The sequence below is a fragment of the Tarenaya hassleriana genome, unplaced genomic scaffold, assembly GCF_000463585.1.
Source record: "Tarenaya hassleriana unplaced genomic scaffold, ASM46358v1 Cleome14, whole genome shotgun sequence".
NCBI lineage: Eukaryota > Viridiplantae > Streptophyta > Magnoliopsida > Brassicales > Cleomaceae > Tarenaya > Tarenaya hassleriana.
The window spans coordinates 2,392,078-2,414,742 of NW_010964598.1; the positions used below are offsets into that span (position 1 = coordinate 2,392,078).

At 36.6% G+C, this 22,665-nt stretch overlaps 3 protein-coding genes across 5 annotated transcripts; all 3 read right to left on the bottom strand.

Annotated features, from left to right (window-relative positions):
* Positions 1–1,922: 1,922 nt before the first annotated feature.
* On the bottom strand, positions 1,923–3,213 carry LOC104808376. The gene is made up of 4 exons (XM_010534049.1): positions 2,748–3,213; positions 2,540–2,700; positions 2,108–2,354; positions 1,923–1,969 (listed from the first exon to the last, which is right to left on the bottom strand). Exons 1-4 carry the CDS (start codon positions 3,211–3,213, stop codon positions 1,923–1,925), a joined length of 921 nt encoding a protein of 306 aa, XP_010532351.1.
* Positions 3,214–3,369: 156 nt separating this feature from the next.
* On the bottom strand, positions 3,370–4,816 carry LOC104808257 (photosynthetic NDH subunit of subcomplex B 4, chloroplastic). Of its 3 annotated transcripts, none has more exons than XM_010533908.1 (6): positions 4,667–4,816; positions 4,465–4,545; positions 4,168–4,333; positions 4,034–4,089; positions 3,883–3,954; positions 3,370–3,741 (listed from the first exon to the last, which is right to left on the bottom strand). In XM_010533908.1, the coding sequence occupies exons 1-6, from the start codon at positions 4,727–4,729 to the stop codon at positions 3,628–3,630; spliced, it is 552 nt and encodes a 183-aa protein (XP_010532210.1). In that variant the 5' UTR covers positions 4,730–4,816; the 3' UTR covers positions 3,370–3,627. The 3 variants fall into 3 exon arrangements, with proteins under 3 accessions (XP_010532210.1, XP_010532211.1, XP_010532212.1); XM_010533909.1 differs by having other exon boundaries at positions 4,504–4,545; positions 4,667–4,813; XM_010533910.1 differs by lacking the exon at positions 4,465–4,545 and having other exon boundaries at positions 4,667–4,812.
* Positions 4,817–5,212: 396 nt separating this feature from the next.
* On the bottom strand, positions 5,213–21,560 carry LOC104808258. Its single transcript, XM_010533911.2, has 32 exons — positions 21,341–21,560; positions 21,165–21,234; positions 20,458–20,500; positions 20,282–20,359; positions 20,080–20,164; positions 19,880–19,962; positions 18,887–18,944; positions 18,469–18,579; positions 17,898–17,955; positions 17,660–17,756; positions 17,050–17,085; positions 16,516–16,849; positions 12,817–13,107; positions 12,641–12,710; positions 11,934–11,976; positions 11,758–11,835; positions 11,556–11,640; positions 11,356–11,438; positions 10,363–10,420; positions 9,945–10,055; positions 9,374–9,431; positions 9,136–9,232; positions 8,526–8,561; positions 8,189–8,325; positions 7,958–8,028; positions 7,816–7,869; positions 7,391–7,533; positions 7,163–7,303; positions 6,665–6,904; positions 6,450–6,509; positions 6,054–6,299; positions 5,213–5,588 (listed from the first exon to the last, which is right to left on the bottom strand). Exons 1-32 carry the CDS (start codon positions 21,447–21,449, stop codon positions 5,460–5,462), a joined length of 3,393 nt encoding a protein of 1,130 aa, XP_010532213.2. The 5' UTR covers positions 21,450–21,560; the 3' UTR covers positions 5,213–5,459.
* Positions 21,561–22,665: the final 1,105 nt, after the last annotated feature.

The window sequence follows — 22,665 nt, forward strand, 5'->3', positions numbered from 1 at the left end:
TTTTGATTATGAATCAATCGAATCATGCGATTCCTGTTTGATGGGCAAGATGACAAAATCTCCTTTTACTAGAAAAGGAGAACGGGCTAGGAGTTGCTAGAACTCATACATAGTGATGTGTGTGGTCCTATGAGCTCACCCGCTAGAGGATCCGTCGTCGGAACGGACGGTCCGGTAAGGCGGAACGGACGTTCCGCTTGGTCTGGAACGGACGGTCTGCTTGTCAGACCGGACGTTCTGGACCGTTTTCGCCCGTTTTTCTCGCTCGTTTCGGTCCAATCCTTTGAATTGGCTTGGCTAGGTTTGATTCTATGTTCTTGAGCATTTCTCCGGCACCTAAAAGATCTTCTAGGGTTTGGTGCAGAGAAAAGAAACTCTCGGGGCATTATATTCCGTTGGAATAGTCGATCTTCTTCTCCTTGCCTCTTCTTCGTTCGGCTCGGTTGGTTCACGTTAAACCAATTCGCCCGAGCGGCTTCATGTCGTGGTCTATTCCTCGTTAATCCTTTTAACGAAAATTAAGGGCTTATCGCCTAATCATCTCATTTCCATTGATCAAGCGTCGTCAATTTCGGTTTATATCTCTCTAATCCTTTTACCGAAATTCGGGGTGTTATAGGTTAGGACGAGAAATGTTAAGTTTGCTGCGAGTTACCATCGAATGGGAGTTGATTGGAGCTGGTGCAGGTACAGTTGGACCAGCTGGCAGTAGAGAGACTTCAGAGTGTGATCTAATATGAGGTTGTGATGTAGCAGATGGTTGAGCAGAGCCTTCAGAGTCGGATTCAGGGTTGCTGTCCGCAGTGTCGGGTGGTACTTCTGGTTGATTCTCGACAGTTCGTGGTGGAGCTAGATACGGTATGAGAGCCAAGAGGGAGGTTGTTTGAGTAGGCCGAAACACAGGGAGAAAACTGGTTGATTGATCAGAGGGTGGAGAGGTCGACATATCAGCTGTTGAGGAGGGAAAGAACTGATCAGGGGAAGCAAAAGGGAAAATAGACTCGTGGAAAACAACATGGCGAGAGACAAAGACACGAGATGAGGTGGGATCAAGACAGAGGTACGCAGACTGTGTTGATGAGTACCCTAAAAAGACACAAGGTTTACTACGGGAATCGAGTTTATGTGTGGAATAAGGTTTGAGCCAAGGGTAGCAGAGACATCCAAATGTCTTTAGCTTGTTGTAGTTAGGTGTGGTTTGAAACAGAAGCTGAAAGGGGGATGACATGGCCAGAAGAGATGTCGACATGCGATTAATCAGATAGACTGATGTAGTAAAGGCATAGGACCAGTAGGATGTTGGTAAAGACGCATGGGCAAGAAGAGACAGTCTAGTTTCGACAATATGACGGTGACGTCGTTCAGAGATTCCGTTATGTTCGGGTGTGTGAGGAGGAGTAGTATAGTGAGAGATGCCATGTTCGGAAAGAAACGAAGCCAAGGCAATGTACTCTCCTCCATTGTCAGTATACAGATTCGTAATCTTGACAGAAAATTTATTTTCTACCAAAGCTTTGAATCGTATGAAGATATTCCGAACATGAGACTTGAGTTTAAGTGGGTACAACCATGAATATCTAGTAAAATGATCTACGAATAGAACATAATACTTAAAGCCATCAACCGAGTAAAGGGGAGAGGTCCAAACATCTGAAAATATAAACTCAAGAGGCCGAGAAGAAGAGATGGTCGAGTTGGAAAAAGGCAGCTTGTGCGTTTTATTAAGAGAACAGGACTGACAATGGGAAGACATAGTGGTTCGAGATAAAGGTAGAGAACGAGAAGAGACTACATGTTTAAGAACTGATAACGAGGGATGACCAAGATGAGAATGCCACTCGGACAAGGTAGATTTGAGACTCGTAAAGGCTATTGGCAAAGGAGAGGATTGTGTTGTGTTCGGCCACTCATATACCCCAGCTCTAGTGCTTCCGGTTAGAAGCGGCACCCCCGTATTTAGGTCCTTCACCTGAAACATGTGAGGGAAGAATTCAACCGATACATGATTAGTCTTGCAAAGCTTTTGAACCGAGACGAGGTTCTAGATCTTAAAAAAAATGATTTAAAAGAGAGATTGAACCCTTGTGTGTGATGGGAAGACCTGTACCATCACCAATAATGACATCATCTGAGCCTGTGTACTGATTGTGGATGTCCAGATTGTGCAAATCTGAGGTTATATGATGCGATGCCCCGCTATCAAGGAGCCAAGGAGTAGTATCGTAGGGGGAGAGCTGAGCATTGTTGGCTGTAACTGAGGACTGCCAAGGTGTTGGTGGACGATGGTGCTGATACTCACGGGAACTGGGAGCAGAGATGATGCGAAAATCAGGGCAGAACTTAGCACTGTGACCCTGTAAACCACAGGCTTGACAGCGGCCCTTGTATGAGCCAGAGGTCCCTCGAGGAGCATAGTTGGGACGCCAGTTTGGTGTGGATGTTCTGGTGTGTTGCTGGAGCGTCAGGATCTGGTATAAGCAGGATTTGCTGTGACAGGAAATCCTGGTGCCGAAGACAGAGAGTTGGAGGCAAGTTTTGCCTCGTGATTCAGTAACTTCTCGTGCAGTTCCTCAATTGTAATGGTCTTGTCTTTGGCATTAACGAGATCCACCACAGGTTTGTATTCTTCAGGGAGACCATCAAGGACTGCTTCCAACACATCTTCATGGTCCATTGGCTTGTCAAGCATGGCAAGTTCGTCTTTTTCGACGATACAAAGCGAATGTATTCATCAATGGTTTGTGCACCTTTTGAGCAGCGTTTCACTTGGTCACGTAGCTGCAAAAGATGGCCTCTGGATGCTTTGCCGTAGGTATAATTGGCTAGCGTTTTCCAGGCTTCACGAGCATATCTGGAGCGAGCAATCATTGGCTGCAAGGTCACAGATAAAGCTCCAAGAAGAGAGCTGAAAATTAAGCGATCCTGTTGTTTCCAGGGAAGAAAAACAGGATTGTCTTTGACGACACCATCAACTGTCACCGTGGGAGAAGGGACGACAGATTCATCAAGAATGAAACTCTCAAGGTTGTAACCCTCAAGGAGTGCTTGAACCTGGACACTCCAGGTAAAGTAGTTGGTCGATGTGAGTTTGGTAACACTTGACATGTTACACGATAGCAAGATCTTCTGGGGCTCTTCAAGATTGAAGGTTGTAACCTGTTCAGGCTGAGATCTGGTGTTTTCAGCAGCAGGGGCATTGTCTGATGTAGACATGGTGAAAAACAGAGATAGAGGGGGGCGATGAAGCAAAGGAACAGGGATCGAAAGTTATCAAACTTTCTGCTCTGATACCATGTAAGGTTATGAGCTCTTGTGTATTGCGGCTTGTATTGATCAGAATATTACAGAGGAAATATATACAGAGACGTATGAGCTAGTCTGCCCTAAGGTATAAGGCAAGTTCTGTATATGGTATATAAAAATATATACATAATATATTGTTCCCTTATAATTATAAGTGTCCCATAATGTATTGTTAAGAAGGCATATATATGAGGCTATAGAGGCTAGAGAGTTCGATACATAGTGTAATTTCGGTTTAACATTTCAGGATTATATATATATTGCTGTATGGCTAATGAAGACTAAAATTCCATTGCTATGCGCAGAGCAAGGATTTTTGTGGAGCTACTTCTTGCCGGCTTCTTCGAGCTCTCTGAGTCCTCCGACATTTTGTTCGATCTCTTCAATCAGCTCCTCGCGCCATAACTCGGCTCTCGCCTTCTCCTCTATGTCCTCTTGCTGCACCACAGAGTAGCAAAGGCAGCTTTCAAGCAAAATGAACTTTGAGGCATTGAATCATTATATGCTCTGAAGGTGTATGAATGTATATATCCAAGGGTTTGGCGACGACGACCACTGAATATAGGATGAGATACGTACAGTCTCGTAGACCCAGAAGCCGGTCCCGTCCCCTCCGTCTCCACGGTATGCCTCCGAGTCGTAGAATGGATCCTAAAGTCACAACATTCCGTAAAACCTCTCGCTCATAGACATGAATGTTTATATCAGAAATGCAGGAGGGTCCTCTTACTTTGGTGGATCCGAAGAACAAGCAGCCCCAACAAGTGAACATGATGTAGAACATATCTGCAGACATCACGACATCATTAAATGGATCTAAGAGAGTTCATGTCTTTGCGAAGACAGATATATATGAGTACGTACACACGTTCTTGATGGCTTGATCACTTAGATGCCAAACATGTTTTTCAGTAACAATATCTCTCATCCCTTCGATCTGTTGAACCATAACAGCCATCAGTGGCACGTCCTCGAACGGCACCGCTTTGCACAACGACCCTCTTCGGCCCCTCGTTGCCTTCGCCTCGGTCTTCCACCGTATTACAATCAAACACAAAAATCAACTCACTAAGAAGTATATTCGTCTAATTAAAACCATAGTGTAAATTTAGAGTTATAATATTCAACATTATACCCATCCAAGGTTCAACCTATACTCACACACAAGATTATAATTGAGTTATTAGATAGAATACTAACACATAACCATCCAAGGTCCAACCGATTTGAATGCCGCTTAGGCTGCAAAGCAAAGAAAAATGTCGAATATATATATATATATATATATATATCATGATGTTTTAGAACGAATTTATAAAATGAAACAATGCTGGATGAGAAAAGTAGGTAAAAATTTGGTTACGGGCATAGAAGGGGAAGGGACACGAATGTTAGAGAGAGTGAAACTCGTGAAGGCTTCCGCCATTGTTGCTGTTTGTTAACGAAGAAGAAAAGTGTTGGGACCTCTTTTAGGATTGGCTTTGGAGAGAGAGAGAGAGGATAAGGTTAATTGTGTCCATTACAATTTCCCTCTAATATATCCTTTTAAGAATGTTATATAAGTATATATATATATATATAGATACTGGTTTGATTCAATTATTGGTAAACTATCTTTTATAATAATGAAATCACTGTTTGAATTAACCATTCAGTTACTCGGGATATCGGTTTAATTCGATCTTTAAATTTGCTTTAATTTTTTATTGTCTAGTTACACAAACTGAATTTGTCATTTACAAACCCAATTTTGGACTGAAATTTTAATTCGAATACTATTCGGCTATAATTATTGTAACAACCAATACGAACCAAACCAATTTAAAAGATACACATACACATTACTAGCCAAACCGAAATCTGAATTGACCACCCCAAATTGAACCAATTTGGTCAGACATGATCCACGTTAGACAAAGACCAAGCGGCTAACCCTTATTCGCAGATAAACCATCCAACCGTAGACGTTATTCACAGGATGTTTTCTCAAACGGACCCAAGACAGAAGTATCAACTAAGGGAATTCAGAAAAATTTCATTAGCTTGGACTTTTTAAATGTGAACAAAGCAATAATATATCCAAACTTTGAAGAGAAAATAGCAACTTAGCGTAGGTGGTCCTTGTGGCAGATACGATGATGATACTGCGAACTAACTTAGTCGGAGTCGGAATCAGAAGACAGCAGCTGAACTGCATCCTTTGGCTCGTTATCGGTTATTGAAGGAGGAATGTCTTCAGCCTTAGCCTTTCTCGCCCTTTCTCGTTTTCTCGCCTTTTTCTCTCCCTGTAAAACCACGGGAGAAATGTAACAAATGAAAAGGGCGAGGGAACAGCCAATAAAACAAGTAAATAACGGGTCAAGCGCGTAGCAGATCGATGCTGCTGTAACTTTTGGATATAAGATGAGGCTCAAATAAAATCAAAACCTGTATGCGGAGAAAGTACAAACATACAAATTTCTCGAGTGTTCAAGCACAATCCTGAGTTTCTACCTCGAGGATATAAAACCCGAGTTTTATCTCTAAAGGTATGTTCAAATGACTTGCATGCAGTCTCGTCCACACGAGTTTAAGGTTATAATAGTAAATCATGGAAACTTCAGGACCGACTAAGTCGGATATTTACTACACTTACTGACTACTAACGGGTATACTGGGGACAACATTAGCTGCTATAAAGTCGAAAATGTTTAGCTTATACTGAAATTTTAAAGAGTTTTAAATAGGGAGGTGTTAAGACATCCTCTTACCTTATTTTCTGATTGATTTGGTTGGCTTGGCTGAACGGGTTCTTTTGGATGACTTCTCATCAACCACACCGAACCTGTAGATAACAATGCTCCAAGAAGCAATGCTGGACCGACCCTTGGATCCTGCAGGTAATCATTGATGATGTTTTTTAAGCTATTAATCTTCTGCTGTACTTGTACAGTTCGTGGGACTCCTGACAACATCGGCTCAGAGCCCTCGGGAACAAGTTCTGGAGTTTTTGTTCTCTGCGAAAGAAGAGTTGTTTAAGAACAGAAAGACCAAATACAGATATCTGAGCACAATTACTTTTGGCTCCATTCACAGAAAGATCAAAGGATTGTCAAAACGGAAAGGGAATATAAAAGCTTGAATGAATGAGAACGCAGGTTGCATACATAGAAGGGTAGTTTCGTATTGTCTCCATCTTCGACCATTTTAGACAGCCACTGTGTGATCTACATGACCACAAACAAACATAAAGAGTAAATATTCATGTAAACCTTTTAGGGAAAAAAAGATCATTAAAACATAAAATGCATTGCAGGCTATGCAGCCTTGCAAGTCGAGCTGGTTATTATATTTGGCATCACAACCATGCAAGATTTCGTACCTCTGGCACTTCATTCGGTCCATCGTAACTCACAACAAGCTGTGAAGCGGGATCAGCCTTCGCATCATCTTGCCAAACTGTTTTTGACCAGATATTTGATTTCTTCTCCTCTGCATTTCTCTCTTCGGAAGCATTTCTATGATAGCGCACTATCAATAACCTAGGGACATCGTCTGGAGTAGTTCTTGTTCCACACGTTTCATAGTTGGTTTCCGAATGAACGTAGAAAAAACAATATTTCTGGATAAAAAATACAGAGTTAGAAAGTAAAGCAGAGCCAATACAATTCCAATCAAAGGAGGTGTGGCATGAATTGTGGGAATGTACATCCTATTTCTATTTCGTTAACAAGAGCAAAATGAATCAGAGGGAATTGTCGATGATGACCACCATTCGAAATGTGGATTCAGCAAACATCTAACGAGCAGTCTCGTGATAATGGTTAAATTCTACAATACGAAAACGTAATAGAGTTCTAGCAAGTAGCAATATACTCACCTTCTGGACTTCTCCATCAAGCCAAGCAAATGTTAATCGCTTAGTTTTCAGAGCAGCTGCAGCGTCTGGCACTGAAGAATCGCTTCCAGCGACATCTGAATCATCATAACTTGATAAAGAATTTTGTACCCTGCACATGGTCTACAAGTTTGTAAGATCAACACGTTTCCAATCACAAAAATATGAGATCTATGGATGCAAACAACAATTAGGGAAGATATTACTTACTTCCCTCATCTGGTTGAGTTCCACACTTGGCCTTCCCACAAGGATGGCACAGTACCAAGTCATTGTATCATAACCAGCACGAGAGTAGCCCTTAGCATCACAACCAAGTTCCATCGACGTTGTGCTTCTTAATTGAGGTAGATCTTAAAAAAAATGATTTAAAAATTCGCTCAGAACCATTTAGTTCAAGCAGACAGATATTAAAAAAAATGAAAGATAATGCCATCCAATTAAAACCAAATTTTCCCAAATTAGAAACCAATGTAGTTCGAAGAAAAAAAGGTTTACCGATTGGAACTGATTGGAACTGCTCATATACCAGTAAGATCTCATATCATTCAGAAAAAAAATTGGGATGAAAAACTCGACACGCAAATCCCAAATATACTGGATACGATGAGTAAAAAGCATAAGGATTTATTTACTCATTTGTTTGTTCTGCTCCAAAATGTTCAGAAACCATGTATGGTTGCCTAATCCTGCAATATGTAAAAATAAGTTAAGCGGCTAATTTTATAATCAGGTATTAAAAAATAAAGTTGTTAAGGTAAGAATACAATGAAATACCATGATAAACAACAGGTTTTGAGCCTGGATCCTTCATGAACACAACGGCAGGTGCAGATTCCACCTCCAACCTGTTACAAGAAAATAAACCTGAGATGAGTAAATGCATGCTCTGGCATAATTGTGAAACAGTGGGTCCATCCATGTGTTACAACCAAAAACAGATGCAAACTTTCTGTGAAGAGCCACAGATATCGATGGGGATAACAGACAAGAAAGAGCAGTGCATACGCATTCCACCAAGACGATGCATCTTCCTCTGTCCAAAGCACATAACAGAAAGAGGCAAAATTCCAGTAATCTTTTGCAGCTTGGCGTGCAAAAGGAGTTGCCCGTTCCCCTGTTTTTGAGAACAGAATGACTTTCACCTATTGATGAGTTGGGAAACACAGCAGAAAGAGATTGGTTACTAATTATGATGCGGAAAAAATTCATTTATTCTTGTAAGTTATGAAGTTGACAATATGATAAAATTCTAGAAAACAGAAAAATAAGTTTGAAGACAAATAAAAACACTAAAATAATTATCATGGATCCTGCAGGATAAGGGAGAAATCGGAAGACAAACCTTATAAGGGGGGACTTTTGAGAGGAACTTTGACACCTGTATGGCAGAATGAATTTAAAATTATCCAAAGAAGAGAGAGAACACAGACTATAAACCCAGAAGAAGTGCAAGGACATCACCACAGAACTAGCCAAGCTAAATTCTAGGAAATATTGCAAAACACAACAGCTAAAAAACTACATGTCCGCTACACATGTAAACAAACAGGTTTCTCACTCTTATCAATCACAACGCCTCCATATACTGAAGAATCTAAGTTATGAAACCATGTATTTGGAGAAGATTAGATGAAATCTTTCCAACGAAAACACCCAATATGACAAGACCATAGATTCCTCTCCCTAGAAGCCAACATATTTCTGCTGCAGTGGTGCTAATGTTATACAAAGCCGGAAAGATCAGGTTCAGGTACCAGTTGAGAACATAGTGAGTATCAAGTAAACAACACAATTACAAAGCTAAGATTTGAAAAACTAACAAGGCAGTGTAGGACCAAAAATTCTGTAGAAGTATGAGATATTCCAGTCGGAGATGGTTTATCAGATTTTATGTTAGTTGCTGTAAGTTTGAGCTTCAGAGATGATGAGGCATTAGAGAATTTCATTTATACCAGTGTTTCTTTTGATTGATAGAATATTCGAGGTAACCCCATCACGGTAGTTGCCAACCAATCAGTAACTGCTTCGGCTGATGGCTCTCCCTCAAACCTGACAAGTAGATAGATTCAGATCATCAGTGACGCGAATCAGGCAAATGAAACGTGTTAATTATGAGAATATTTCAGGACAACAAAGGATGCAGAATGTTCTGTTGTTTTCATAGAACTTAGGAGATATATCAGCAGTTACCTTATGAGACAATCAGAAGTTTTGCAGTGAGGTGGGAAAGCAACAAGTGAAGGTAAGCCTGCATACATATCATAAGGTAGTAAAAGAAGAAAAACAACTTCAAGATGTTTGTGAATCAACTACATCGCAAGATATCATTTCATGTTTCAGCAGTGTGAAGCATAGTAAAGTGTACAGGAACAAGAAATGTAAACACGAGATTGTAAATGAATTGAAGGCTGCTAATGGGCAAACGTGGCCACGCTATACATGATGAAAGATATGCTTGGAAAATATCAAGACCCTAGCCGCCTAGCGTTTGGAAGCCTTATGTAGCTATTGGCTTGTAGAGAATTTTGTTCCTGATATACTGACTAATACTAGCATCTAAAATGTTAAAAAATAATGTATATATTATATACTTCCCCTGAGTATTAACAAACAACTCTAGAACCACTGAGCAGATCCTCTACTTCAGTTTAATGCACAAAATAGCTTATTCGTATCATTTATTCTCTTGCTTTTTCTTTTTTTTTTTTGGTTCTTAGCTGGAGCACTAGTGATAAGAGTTGTCAACTAAGTGAATTCTTACCTTTTCTAAAAAATACTTTTCCAGTTGGCTTTTTCTCCGCAAGGTATGTCACAAGTTGAAGATCACCAAGCTCTACCATGCCATGGTTAGCAACTCCTTCCAATAATTCAACTGCAATAACACCAATTTGATATACATAATGACAATGGTTAGTAGCAGAATGGATGACAAGACTACCTTACAAACTCAAACTTGCGAAGACTTAATCTTTTATTATCATGTTGTGATCGTAGTTTTACATTTGCCTAGTAAAGTATTATAAATCACACCTTAAAAACGTCACTACCTGGAGCTCAATTTTCAATCTACCTCTTCATATGCACTGTTCTAATCCTCATATAATAAAATAAACAATAAAATGGCCAAGGTTTGCAACAAAATGACTTCATAAATTCTACTGAAGAAAGATATATCATACCAATTCTTTCCCAAACCTGAGAAAATTGTGCAGATCTGCTGCTACCAGAAGAATACATCTACAAGCATTAGGTCAAATAGTGTAAGATGTACGAAAACAAATTAAAAAGGTGTTAAGATCCACAGAAGATATCAGAAAAGAAAAGTTTTCAACCTCTCCTATGATGAACAGAAGCTTAGATATGCCATTCTGTCAATACAACATAAGGGACCGCAAAGCTAGATCTAGTTTACATGCATGCAAGTATTTACATTTTGGACATGGGAAACAAGGAACTATGTTGGCTGGTCCTTTCATGGTTAAGATAATTCTCGGTTAATGGATAACGCAATTGGATACAAGATTTGGACGACACGTTACTTCTAAAGGGGTAAGGAAGGTAAGTTACTTATCAGCTGATTCGTGTTCTTTTTGCTTTGCAGCGGGAGATGTTACCAAATCAAATAATAAGAGATCAAAATTTTTCTTGTTAGTTGTTAGAATGAACGAGTGCAAAATATATAGAGAACAAGAAAAGGGAACAAGCTCTCACAATGACAGAACTTCGTCGCTAATTGGCAATGGGAAGGGAGGAAGAAAATTAGTTCAATAGGAACCACTCAGGCCAAGTAAAAAGGTAGAGACAAACCATTGATTTAATAAAAACAAAAGAGAAAAGGCGGTTGAGAGTTTTTTGGGGCAATGCCAGTAAAACGCCATAACCGATCGATCAACTACTACCAAACCCCTAGATCTCAGACAGAGTTCAGTGGCTGAAAAATGCAGCCACCTTAGCCAACATGAGAATCATGTCTAGTTGTTGAAGAAGAGATTTCAAATCATGTAAGATATTCTGGATATGGTAGCTCAATACCATTTCAGCGTAAATGCTTCTCTAATAATTACATGAACTCTGCCTTCACACGAGGAAAAACAAAAAGAAATTATGAATGACAGGCCAACAAAAACCAATCACAAAAATGTAACTGTAAATAATCACCACAGTGGTCATACCTGAATGAGCAATGGCTTGGAATCTTGCAACTTGGATGCAAAATCTTGAGACGTAATTTTTATAAAACGTTCACTCTGAGGCTCTGGAGAAATAAGAATTCATGTCATTATTACAAGTTGTCATGCATATAGATTCTTCTTCAAATTTAGATTCCATAAATATAATTCGAGATGGTAAAAAGATCCATTAGTCTACTGACCGTAAGAAACAACTTCCAGGAGGGGAAGCTTTATTTTTGCAAAATCTTCCGCAGCATATTGTCTCTCAAGCTCCTCTATAACATGCTGTGAGCAATGAACCAAGAAGTTGATTTTTTAAATGAATTCCTGAGGAAATCTCCTTTCCTCTGCTACATAAAAAATCAGCGAAGAAATCCATCAACATAGGATCTAACAACTTACTGCTTTTTCATCAACGTCATATAAGTCATAGTCCCTTTTCCATATTGGATTTGTTAGCAGCTCATAGGCATAACGTATCTGCATGGCATTCAGTTCCTATGATGTTAAAACCGTAGCAGTCGAAAACGTAAGTACAACAACAAGCAGAACAATTTCAGCACACAAGACAGACTGACCTTTATGAAATTACTTGCCGTAGGAACGTCCGAACCTGAATCCCTGACATGATTGAATTTTTAAAATATTGAGGGGAAAACAATTCTTTCCACTCATCCGCAGCACAGTCACATACATAGAAGAACAAGTAAATTCAGTCCTATATATACTAAAAGCACGGATGATTGCTTAAAATATAAGCGGAGAAAGATGATTTCCCGTGTATCTTTTCACACATTGAAATGGAGTGGAAAGCCAAAGGGTAAACAGATGCTTGCCCTTCATCGTTTAGCAATCAGCAATCAAATCCCATCGAACAAGTAGGTCATACCAATTCCATAAAGCTAGTAATGTGCTGCAGTCTCTCACACATAAGAAACTATAACTAGAGTAGTTTTCACCATACATTAAAAGCAATCAGCTACTGATTACACGCTTTTTCCACAATGCTCCAACCATTCTTCCATGAAATAATTTACGATATAATCATTGTTCAGACAACAAATAAAAGATTCAACTAATTGTCACAATGCGCAAACTAATTTCTTAAAACCTACACCCCGAGCCCCACAACTTGTGGTAAGAGGCATTGCCTACCAAGAAATTGATCAAAGACAACAATTGCGGGTAAGTTATCGAATTTTACGATCATTGCGCTTAATGCAAGAAAAACAAATTTCCAGATCATGATTGAAACATGGAAACAGTAAAGAGCACAGAGTGCTACCACTTGGATTCAAAGCTCTCGTACGCCTCTCTCACCTCCTCCGCCGAACAGTGCCTCGTCACGCCCAAAACTTCGAAATCAAAAGAACCCACAAGCGGATTTCAAACCGAAATTACAACCTCGTATCTACATATACGTATATATTCAAATCGAGATGTATATATACACATAAATACCGTCGTAGTGAGAAGGAGGAAAGGATCGGGGGAGAAGGAAAAGCTGGAAGAACATGGCGAGGAAGAAGATGAAGATTGGTGCCGCGTATGCTCTGAGGGTCGACATCATCGACGAAGAATTCAAGGGCTCCGAACACGGTATCCAAGCGCGATGGTTTTGTCTCCTGTGTATATATAGATAAATTTTTATACGGAGTTCGAGCGAAATGTACGCACGCACTGCAGATTCCACAGTTTTCAGGAAAACAAATTTAGGTTTTTTTTTAAAGAAAAATCGTATAATATCGCCTTCTACGGAAAAACTTTAAATTCAGAGTTAATGTTAATACATTTGTTCTATAATAATTATCTATTTAATAAATTTGTTTACTTTATACATCCTATTTTTGTATATTTTTTTATTTAACATAAAATTCAAAAATATTAAAGAAAATAAAAAAAACACTGAATTTTTTAATTTTCACTAGAAAAATACAATTTTTTATTTTATCAAATAAACATTAAATTTTTTAAATTTATCAAATAAAACACTTAACTCTTCTACTATTGTCAAAATAAACAAATGAGCTGACATGGTATAAAGAGAAACAAATACGTCAAATTATTATCATTGGTTTTTTTACAATTTTATATAGTTCATATATTTTTTTGAATTATTTAAAAAATAATATTTATTTTGACAATCACGTAAAAGTTTATATTTTTTTAAATAATTTTAAAAGTTTATTTTTTTTAAAAAAAATTAAAATTTATTTGAAAAAAAAACAAAAGTTCGGTGTTTTTTCTGTCAAATGTTATTTTTAGGATTTTTCTAAAGTATTACTAATAATTTTGAGATCTTATGAGATATGCTTCCGCCAATGCTTAGCTACTAGCGTATCTATGATCATTCGTAGATCATCACGGTCAAAACCATTATATTCTCTCTCATATTCTTTTCCTTCATCTATGATCTCTTCGAGTATATCCATAGGCACAACTTGCCTTTTCAGATTCATTCATCTTTGTTGTGTAGATAGAGACAACCTTTGTTACTCGGTTTCGTGCATTGGATATTTACGAGATTTGAGTCATTAAGAACCGATTTGTCTCGCGGTAAACTCACTTACCATACATACAAAACAAGATAAAGTTGTCCAGACGTGTTGCGCCGTCTATCCGCAAATGGAGCGGTTGTTAATTTTTATAATAAAATTATATTTTTATATAAAAATTGATAATATTTATATTTAAAATTTATTATTTAATTATTATAAATTTAGTAAATAATTTTTATCAAATGATATTGGAAATTTAATTATAATTATTATAAAAAAATATTTTAAAATAATATCTTTTTTGATAATTTATATCAAAATGTAACCGCAACTACAACCGTAACGAACCATTCATTTTTAATCGCACTTATCTACAATCGGTGCCAACATCAACTTATCAACCATCAGTATTAATCATTTATTATCGCTATCAAACGTTTTGAAAACGCTGTCAGCCATAACTGCAACGGTATAATCGATCGGTCCCATAAAACATTAAAAAGATATAAACACATTATTTTTAACATAAAACAAGTCTTAACACAAAATATAAATTAAAGATTGTCACGGATAATCACTATGATTTATTTTTAACTCAAAGTATAGTTATTGACTTGAAACTTCGAAAACGCTTACTTGTGTTCTTGTAATTTCTCCATTCTTTAAAAAAAAAAATAAGTATAATGGGATGAGCCTACAACACTAACTGAGTGTAATATTCTAGACTCTATCAATCTTTAATCCTCATGACTCTTACTAATTTGAACGGTCGAAATATATCAAACACAATTATAAAATGAATCTATCCTCTTAAAAATTTCATTTGATTATCTCGCATATTTGATTCACTCTCTCACTTTGATTTATCTATACATACAAATATGCAGGGCATGAAATGTCTTTTATATTGTGAATGTTAACTAATAGCTACTAATGTATTCTGAAATAATGCACGAATATGATTTTTTTGTTTCAAAATTTCTTCTTTTTTATTAACATTTATTTTCCATAATCAATTTAATCTATATGGTTGGATCCCGTAGTGTCTGAAAATATTCTAATGTGTTCTAACATAATGCACTAGTATGTTATTTCATATCGTATGTATGATAACCAACCAAGGGTAGATGATCATCAAGCATACTTTATTTTATCATAGCATATTCGTCAGTAAGTGGATGATCTTTATTCGTTACTTAACATGGTTAACTTTAACATTCATTCTCATGTTTTTAAAATTAGCTTTTATTTCGTTTTAGTTACTAAAATGTTAAATGATATCTTTTACTTGATAGAAAATACTTATCTACCATGAATATTCCATGTCTAGGATTCTACAAGAAAATATGCATATATATCTACTACTGTCCAAAAAAAATCCACAATATATAATCGAAAATAAGGTCATACAATTCATTAAAATTCACATACATGATTTCTAACCACTTTTATTATTCATAAAAAATTTAAGAATTTCTTAACCTAGAATAAATATATTAAAAATTGTTATTTTCTTCATATTGATATATATTTTTTTTCAAAATATCATAACATTAGCTTTATATACCCGATTTTGAGTAAAATTTGAACCTAAAAATTCATATCTCACCCCTCTATCTTGTAAAGAACTACACTTTCTTAAACTCAACAACTTATTACCGGTAACATAATAAAATATCATTGTTCTTCCAACACATGTCTGATAATATTTTAACATTTTTTTTTTATTCAAATCTCATGCGTATTCAATTTCAAACATCATCTCTATCAATAAAAAATCAACCATTCAATAAAAGTAAAAGATTAACAAGAATGAAGAAAAGGATCCTAAGAAAACTCCACTTTGAAATCTATTGCTTAAGATGTATAATTTTTGGTGTTTTTCCTTGATTTTCCCTTGCACTTTTTTTTTTCCAAATCTTCTGCACGACTTATTCACTCCATTCTTTCTCATCTTTTATTGAAAAAACCAGACCCTCAAAGAGTAAAGGAAAAACTAACCAGTTCTATTCACTCGAGAAAAAGTCAAGTACAACTCACTTTTTGTTAGAGCTACTCAACACCCACTCTCACAATGAATTCTACCGATCAAAAACCTTACCAAAACTTAAACGCTCACCAAAGGAACGGAGATTTTTCCATTAGGTCTCCCCCTCAGATCCACGCCCAAACATTCACCAGAAGAAAGATATTTGCCCCATCGGTCTCTTCCTCAGACACACACTCACTAAAAAATGAGTTATCACTCACCAACAAAAAGACTCTTTTAGTCAAATATGCTTTGCTCTCCGTGAGAACTGATCTGCAACTTGTGTCTCCTTTATATAGGCTCCTCCAGTTCGCCTTAGATCTCCACGAATTGATTTGATAGATTTCTCCTTGATCCTCTTCGATTTCATCTCTATCTCCAAGATCTCATCTTTATCTCTATCTCTTCAAGTCTTTGACTTTATCTCCAAGATCTTGTCTCTATCTCAAATCTCCTTAAATCTTCTTAGCTTTGATTCTATCTTCATATCTTCAAGTCAAATCCAAGCTTCGTGGCTCTATCTCTTCAGATTGCTTTCTCTAAAATCTCTCCAAGTGGTTGACATTGAGTCCATCTCAATCTCTTAGTCTTTGACTTTATCTGAAACTCGTCAGTTGTAACTCCTATGCTCACGGTACTGCTGTCTGGGATGAAGATCAATCATGATTTTCGGAGTTTTCCTTACTCTTGAAATAACTTCATCTCCAAGTTTTCCTCTTGATACAAAGTTTCCTACTTTGTTAGCACTCCCTCCAGTATATCCGAGACCAACATGTCCAGAATCAGTTCGTCTAATCGTCAGAAGATGCTCAAGCTTTTCTGTACCACTTCCGAGCATCCTTACTTTCTTTATAGTCTCATCCAACTGACTTTGTAGTAAGGTGATCCTTTCTTCTTTTTTTTTCAGCTGCTTCTTTAAGTTAGTGGTCGCCCGTTCCCCTGTTTTTGAGAACAGAATGACTTTCACCTATTGATGAGTTGGGAAACACAGCAGAAAGAGATTGGTTACTAATTATGATGCGGAAAAAATTCATTTATTCTTGTAAGTTATGAAGTTGACAATATGATAAAATTCTAGAAAACAGAAAAATAAGTTTGAAGACAAATAAAAACACTAAAATAATTATCATGGATCCTGCAGGATAAGGGAGAAATCGGAAGACAAACCTTATAAGGGGGGACTTTTGAGAGGAACTTTGACACCTGTATGGCAGAATGAATTTAAAATTATCCAAAGAAGAGAGAGAACACAGACTATAAACCCAGAAGAAGTGCAAGGACATCACCACAGAACTAGCCAAGCTAAATTCTAGGAAATATTGCAAAACACAACAGCTAAAAAACTACATGTCCGCTACACATGTAAACAAACAGGTTTCTCACTCTTATCAATCACAACGCCTCCATATACTGAAGAATCTAAGTTATGAAACCATGTATTTGGAGAAGATTAGATGAAATCTTTCCAACGAAAACACCCAATATGACAAGACCATAGATTCCTCTCCCTAGAAGCCAACATATTTCTGCTGCAGTGGTGCTAATGTTATACAAAGCCGGAAAGATCAGGTTCAGGTACCAGTTGAGAACATAGTGAGTATCAAGTAAACAACACAATTACAAAGCTAAGATTTGAAAAACTAACAAGGCAGTGTAGGACCAAAAATTCTGTAGAAGTATGAGATATTCCAGTCGGAGATGGTTTATCAGATTTTATGTTAGTTGCTGTAAGTTTGAGCTTCAGAGATGATGAGGCATTAGAGAATTTCATTTATACCAGTGTTTCTTTTGATTGATAGAATATTCGAGGTAACCCCATCACGGTAGTTGCCAACCAATCAGTAACTGCTTCGGCTGATGGCTCTCCCTCAAACCTGACAAGTAGATAGATTCAGATCATCAGTGACGCGAATCAGGCAAATGAAACGTGTTAATTATGAGAATATTTCAGGACAACAAAGGATGCAGAATGTTCTGTTGTTTTCATAGAACTTAGGAGATATATCAGCAGTTACCTTATGAGACAATCAGAAGTTTTGCAGTGAGGTGGGAAAGCAACAAGTGAAGGTAAGCCTGCATACATATCATAAGGTAGTAAAAGAAGAAAAACAACTTCAAGATGTTTGTGAATCAACTACATCGCAAGATATCATTTCATGTTTCAGCAGTGTGAAGCATAGTAAAGTGTACAGGAACAAGAAATGTAAACACGAGATTGTAAATGAATTGAAGGCTGCTAATGGGCAAACGTGGCCACGCTATACATGATGAAAGATATGCTTGGAAAATATCAAGACCCTAGCCGCCTAGCGTTTGGAAGCCTTATGTAGCTATTGGCTTGTAGAGAATTTTGTTCCTGATATACTGACTAATACTAGCATCTAAAATGTTAAAAAATAATGTATATATTATATACTTCCCCTGAGTATTAACAAACAACTCTAGAACCACTGAGCAGATCCTCTACTTCAGTTTAATGCACAAAATAGCTTATTCGTATCATTTATTCTCTTGCTTTTTCTTTTTTTTTTTTGGTTCTTAGCTGGAGCACTAGTGATAAGAGTTGTCAACTAAGTGAATTCTTACCTTTTCTAAAAAATACTTTTCCAGTTGGCTTTTTCTCCGCAAGGTATGTCACAAGTTGAAGATCACCAAGCTCTACCATGCCATGGTTAGCAACTCCTTCCAATAATTCAACTGCAATAACACCAATTTGATATACATAATGACAATGGTTAGTAGCAGAATGGATGACAAGACTACCTTACAAACTCAAACTTGCGAAGACTTAATCTTTTATTATCATGTTGTGATCGTAGTTTTACATTTGCCTAGTAAAGTATTATAAATCACACCTTAAAAACGTCACTACCTGGAGCTCAATTTTCAATCTACCTCTTCATATGCACTGTTCTAATCCTCATATAATAAAATAAACAATAAAATGGCCAAGGTTTGCAACAAAATGACTTCATAAATTCTACTGAAGAAAGATATATCATACCAATTCTTTCCCAAACCTGAGAAAATTGTGCAGATCTGCTGCTACCAGAAGAATACATCTACAAGCATTAGGTCAAATAGTGTAAGATGTACGAAAACAAATTAAAAAGGTGTTAAGATCCACAGAAGATATCAGAAAAGAAAAGTTTTCAACCTCTCCTATGATGAACAGAAGCTTAGATATGCCATTCTGTCAATACAACATAAGGGACCGCAAAGCTAGATCTAGTTTACATGCATGCAAGTATTTACATTTTGGACATGGGAAACAAGGAACTATGTTGGCTGGTCCTTTCATGGTTAAGATAATTCTCGGTTAATGGATAACGCAATTGGATACAAGATTTGGACGACACGTTACTTCTAAAGGGGTAAGGAAGGTAAGTTACTTATCAGCTGATTCGTGTTCTTTTTGCTTTGCAGCGGGAGATGTTACCAAATCAAATAATAAGAGATCAAAATTTTTCTTGTTAGTTGTTAGAATGAACGAGTGCAAAATATATAGAGAACAAGAAAAGGGAACAAGCTCTCACAATGACAGAACTTCGTCGCTAATTGGCAATGGGAAGGGAGGAAGAAAATTAGTTCAATAGGAACCACTCAGGCCAAGTAAAAAGGTAGAGACAAACCATTGATTTAATAAAAACAAAAGAGAAAAGGCGGTTGAGAGTTTTTTGGGGCAATGCCAGTAAAACGCCATAACCGATCGATCAACTACTACCAAACCCCTAGATCTCAGACAGAGTTCAGTGGCTGAAAAATGCAGCCACCTTAGCCAACATGAGAATCATGTCTAGTTGTTGAAGAAGAGATTTCAAATCATGTAAGATATTCTGGATATGGTAGCTCAATACCATTTCAGCGTAAATGCTTCTCTAATAATTACATGAACTCTGCCTTCACACGAGGAAAAACAAAAAGAAATTATGAATGACAGGCCAACAAAAACCAATCACAAAAATGTAACTGTAAATAATCACCACAGTGGTCATACCTGAATGAGCAATGGCTTGGAATCTTGCAACTTGGATGCAAAATCTTGAGACGTAATTTTTATAAAACGTTCACTCTGAGGCTCTGGAGAAATAAGAATTCATGTCATTATTACAAGTTGTCATGCATATAGATTCTTCTTCAAATTTAGATTCCATAAATATAATTCGAGATGGTAAAAAGATCCATTAGTCTACTGACCGTAAGAAACAACTTCCAGGAGGGGAAGCTTTATTTTTGCAAAATCTTCCGCAGCATATTGTCTCTCAAGCTCCTCTATAACATGCTGTGAGCAATGAACCAAGAAGTTGATTTTTTAAATGAATTCCTGAGGAAATCTCCTTTCCTCTGCTACATAAAAAATCAGCGAAGAAATCCATCAACATAGGATCTAACAACTTACTGCTTTTTCATCAACGTCATATAAGTCATAGTCCCTTTTCCATATTGGATTTGTTAGCAGCTCATAGGCATAACGTATCTGCATGGCATTCAGTTCCTATGATGTTAAAACCGTAGCAGTCGAAAACGTAAGTACAACAACAAGCAGAACAATTTCAGCACACAAGACAGACTGACCTTTATGAAATTACTTGCCGTAGGAACGTCCGAACCTGAATCCCTGACATGATTGAATTTTTAAAATATTGAGGGGAAAACAATTCTTTCCACTCATCCGCAGCACAGTCACATACATAGAAGAACAAGTAAATTCAGTCCTATATATACTAAAAGCACGGATGATTGCTTAAAATATAAGCGGAGAAAGATGATTTCCCGTGTATCTTTTCACACATTGAAATGGAGTGGAAAGCCAAAGGGTAAACAGATGCTTGCCCTTCATCGTTTAGCAATCAGCAATCAAATCCCATCGAACAAGTAGGTCATACCAATTCCATAAAGCTAGTAATGTGCTGCAGTCTCTCACACATAAGAAACTATAACTAGAGTAGTTTTCACCATACATTAAAAGCAATCAGCTACTGATTACACGCTTTTTCCACAATGCTCCAACCATTCTTCCATGAAATAATTTACGATATAATCATTGTTCAGACAACAAATAAAAGATTCAACTAATTGTCACAATGCGCAAACTAATTTCTTAAAACCTACACCCCGAGCCCCACAACTTGTGGTAAGAGGCATTGCCTACCAAGAAATTGATCAAAGACAACAATTGCGGGTAAGTTATCGAATTTTACGATCATTGCGCTTAATGCAAGAAAAACAAATTTCCAGATCATGATTGAAACATGGAAACAGTAAAGAGCACAGAGTGCTACCACTTGGATTCAAAGCTCTCGTACGCCTCTCTCACCTCCTCCGCCGAACAGTGCCTCGTCACGCCCAAAACTTCGAAATCAAAAGAACCCACAAGCGGATTTCAAACCGAAATTACAACCTCGTATCTACATATACGTATATATTCAAATCGAGATGTATATATACACATAAATACCGTCGTAGTGAGAAGGAGGAAAGGATCGGGGGAGAAGGAAAAGCTGGAAGAACATGGCGAGGAAGAAGATGAAGATTGGTGCCGCGTATGCTCTGAGGGTCGACATCATCGACGAAGAATTCAAGGGCTCCGAACACGGTATCCAAGCGCGATGGTTTTGTCTCCTGTGTATATATAGATAAATTTTTATACGGAGTTCGAGCGAAATGTACGCACGCACTGCAGATTCCACAGTTTTCAGGAAAACAAATTTAGGTTTTTTTTTAAAGAAAAATCGTATAATATCGCCTTCTACGGAAAAACTTTAAATTCAGAGTTAATGTTAATACATTTGTTCTATAATAATTATCTATTTAATAAATTTGTTTACTTTATACATCCTATTTTTGTATATTTTTTTATTTAACATAAAATTCAAAAATATTAAAGAAAATAAAAAAAACACTGAATTTTTTAATTTTCACTAGAAAAATACAATTTTTTATTTTATCAAATAAACATTAAATTTTTTAAATTTATCAAATAAAACACTTAACTCTTCTACTATTGTCAAAATAAACAAATGAGCTGACATGGTATAAAGAGAAACAAATACGTCAAATTATTATCATTGGTTTTTTTACAATTTTATATAGTTCATATATTTTTTTGAATTATTTAAAAAATAATATTTATTTTGACAATCACGTAAAAGTTTATATTTTTTTAAATAATTTTAAAAGTTTATTTTTTTTAAAAAAAATTAAAATTTATTTGAAAAAAAAACAAAAGTTCGGTGTTTTTTCTGTCAAATGTTATTTTTAGGATTTTTCTAAAGTATTACTAATAATTTTGAGATCTTATGAGATATGCTTCCGCCAATGCTTAGCTACTAGCGTATCTATGATCATTCGTAGATCATCACGGTCAAAACCATTATATTCTCTCTCATATTCTTTTCCTTCATCTATGATCTCTTCGAGTATATCCATAGGCACAACTTGCCTTTTCAGATTCATTCATCTTTGTTGTGTAGATAGAGACAACCTTTGTTACTCGGTTTCGTGCATTGGATATTTACGAGATTTGAGTCATTAAGAACCGATTTGTCTCGCGGTAAACTCACTTACCATACATACAAAACAAGATAAAGTTGTCCAGACGTGTTGCGCCGTCTATCCGCAAATGGAGCGGTTGTTAATTTTTATAATAAAATTATATTTTTATATAAAAATTGATAATATTTATATTTAAAATTTATTATTTAATTATTATAAATTTAGTAAATAATTTTTATCAAATGATATTGGAAATTTAATTATAATTATTATAAAAAAATATTTTAA

Coding starts and splice junctions, on each gene's coding strand:
- LOC104808258 (XM_010533911.2), bottom strand. CDS start 21,449: ATGATGTCGACCCTCAGAGCATACGCGGCACCAATCTTCATCTTCTTC. Junction 17,956..18,468: donor AAAAGTATTTTTTAGAAAAG/GTAAGAATTCAC, acceptor ATATGTATGCAG/GCTTACCTTCACTTGTTGCT. Junction 7,304..7,390: donor AACTCAACCAGATGAGGGAA/GTAAGTAATATC, acceptor ACAAACTTGTAG/ACCATGTGCAGGGTACAAAA.
- LOC104808376 (XM_010534049.1), bottom strand. CDS start 3,213: ATGTCTACATCAGACAATGCCCCTGCTGCTGAAAACACCAGATCTCAG. Junction 2,355..2,539: donor AGAAGTTACTGAATCACGAG/GCAAAACTTGCC, acceptor TGTGGTTTACAG/GGTCACAGTGCTAAGTTCTG. Junction 1,970..2,107: donor TGATGTCATTATTGGTGATG/GTACAGGTCTTC, acceptor CACATGTTTCAG/GTGAAGGACCTAAATACGGG.
- LOC104808257 (XM_010533908.1), bottom strand. CDS start 4,729: ATGGCGGAAGCCTTCACGAGTTTCACTCTCTCTAACATTCGTGTCCCT. Junction 4,334..4,464: donor ACTCAATTATAATCTTGTGT/GTGAGTATAGGT, acceptor ATACGGTGGAAG/ACCGAGGCGAAGGCAACGAG. Junction 3,742..3,882: donor GCTTCTGGGTCTACGAGACT/GTACGTATCTCA, acceptor TCTGTGGTGCAG/CAAGAGGACATAGAGGAGAA.